General features: G+C 56.0%; 1 protein-coding gene across 1 annotated transcript in view; it reads left to right on the plus strand.

The window, feature by feature from the left end:
• Positions 1-530: 530 nt before the first annotated feature.
• GUITHDRAFT_139076 (hypothetical protein) overlaps positions 531-1,680 on the plus strand; it is a gene marked incomplete at both ends in the record, with an annotated part of 4,492 nt that continues 3,342 nt past the window's right edge. Inside the window, 2 exons of the mRNA XM_005832063.1 lie at positions 531-608; positions 697-1,521. Coding sequence (XP_005832120.1) covers positions 531-608; positions 697-1,521 — 903 coding nt within the window. The remainder of the gene's footprint in view (positions 609-696; positions 1,522-1,680) is intronic.

Raw genomic sequence — 1,680 nt, forward strand, 5'->3', positions numbered from 1 at the left:
GACAAACTTGTGTAAGACTTCTTCTCAAACCACAACATGAAATTCATCTCACCTCCTCTGATTTACATCACCACAAACAATCCTCCATTCTCTACCCCTCAACTGTAGGACCAACTACCCCCACTACCCCTACGTTTAGATACTACCCGTTCAATACGCTGCCTTTTTCACATAAAAGTACCGGTATCAAGTGACATTAGACGTACAAACCAAACAAATGTTCACCACCCCACCCCCTCTGCCCCTTGATCACTTGATAAAGCCTCTACATGCTCAAATCGCGCCGCGTACCCGCGTTGCTGCCTTTCTCCTCCTCTTCCTAGAGTTCCTTGTCTCTGTTCACCTCCTCCCTCCTCCCTCATCCTGTCCCTGCCAACTCCTCCCATCCGCATGCTACTTCTCTCCCCCCTGCCCTCTTCCTCAATTTCAACGACACATGGTTTGCCCTATGTCAATCCTCGTCCTCTGCCTCCGGCTACCTCGAGTCACTCTCACATTTCCTGAGTAAACGAAGATGTTCCTTGCTCACAATGGATGACCCGCTGCTGCGGCTAGCTGTTGCCTCCCCAACCCTGCTGAGCTTTGCGCATTTCCCCTTGGCCCTGAGAGTAGACTAGCATTCAGGAGTGTCGAACAAGACTTGTTTGCGAGGCTCTGACTTCTTTCCTTCCGCAGGATTGAGAGGACCACGTTCAGCCATCGCAAGTCGTCAAGACGTCATCGCGCAACCGGGCAGGACAGAAGGCCCTTAGGGTGCCCAATCTCCCACATCCTGCAGCTCAGAATCTTTACCAGCCCCTCTCCCTCTCCTCCGAGACTGTGGCATACCAGCCCTTCCCTGACTCCCTCCTCAGCCCTCACTCCAGGATGGGCAAGGGAAAGAGGGACGACGGCGACTTGAGGACTAACTTGCTGGAAGACTCCAACGGACATGCCGAATGGGGCAGCAACGGAGCAGCGGCTGCCAACAAGTCGGACGATTTTGATATCTCCAACGATGAGGGTGGGGGGGAGAACCACCAGAGCACAGAGGACGCTGCAGCACAGAGGAAGAGGAACGTCCGCTTCTACACGTCCTCGTCTATCCCCTCCGACGTCGGCAAGGGCCCGGAGCTGGAGTCACTGGACTTCGACACCATCAACAACCCTTACTGGGTTGATCTCTCGCGCAGACCCCCGAGGAAGTTCTTCGGGTACACGGGGAAGACTTTCACGCGGTGGACACTGTCCATCCTGATCGGGCTGTTCGTGGCCTTGACCGGAAACTTCATCGCGTTCATGATCGAGAATCTGAGCGCGGTCAGGAACAGCGTTCTTCAAAGCCTCTTCGACTCGGAGCAGCCTGACTCGCACGCCTTCGTCTTCTTTGTCCTCTACAACGGGGCCCTTGTGCTCATGGGAGCGCTGCTGACGGCCACGGTGGAGCCGGCAGCGGCGGCGGGAGGCATACCTGAGATCAAGGCTTATCTCAACGGAACTCATGTGAAGAACTTCTTGCGGCTGCGAGCCATCTTCGTCAAGGTCGTCGGGACGATCCTGTCGGTGGCGAGTGGGATGGCGTGCGGGCAGGAGGCTCCGATGATTCACATCGGAGCCGGGATCGCGTCCGGCCTGACGCGAGGGGAGAAGCATTTCAGGAAGCTGATGTGCTTCAAGCTCTCCAAGCCCAAGAAGTTCGAG

This window comes from Guillardia theta (genome assembly GCF_000315625.1).
Source record: "Guillardia theta CCMP2712 unplaced genomic scaffold GUITHscaffold_36, whole genome shotgun sequence".
In the NCBI taxonomy this organism is placed as follows: Eukaryota; class Cryptophyceae; order Pyrenomonadales; family Geminigeraceae; genus Guillardia; species Guillardia theta.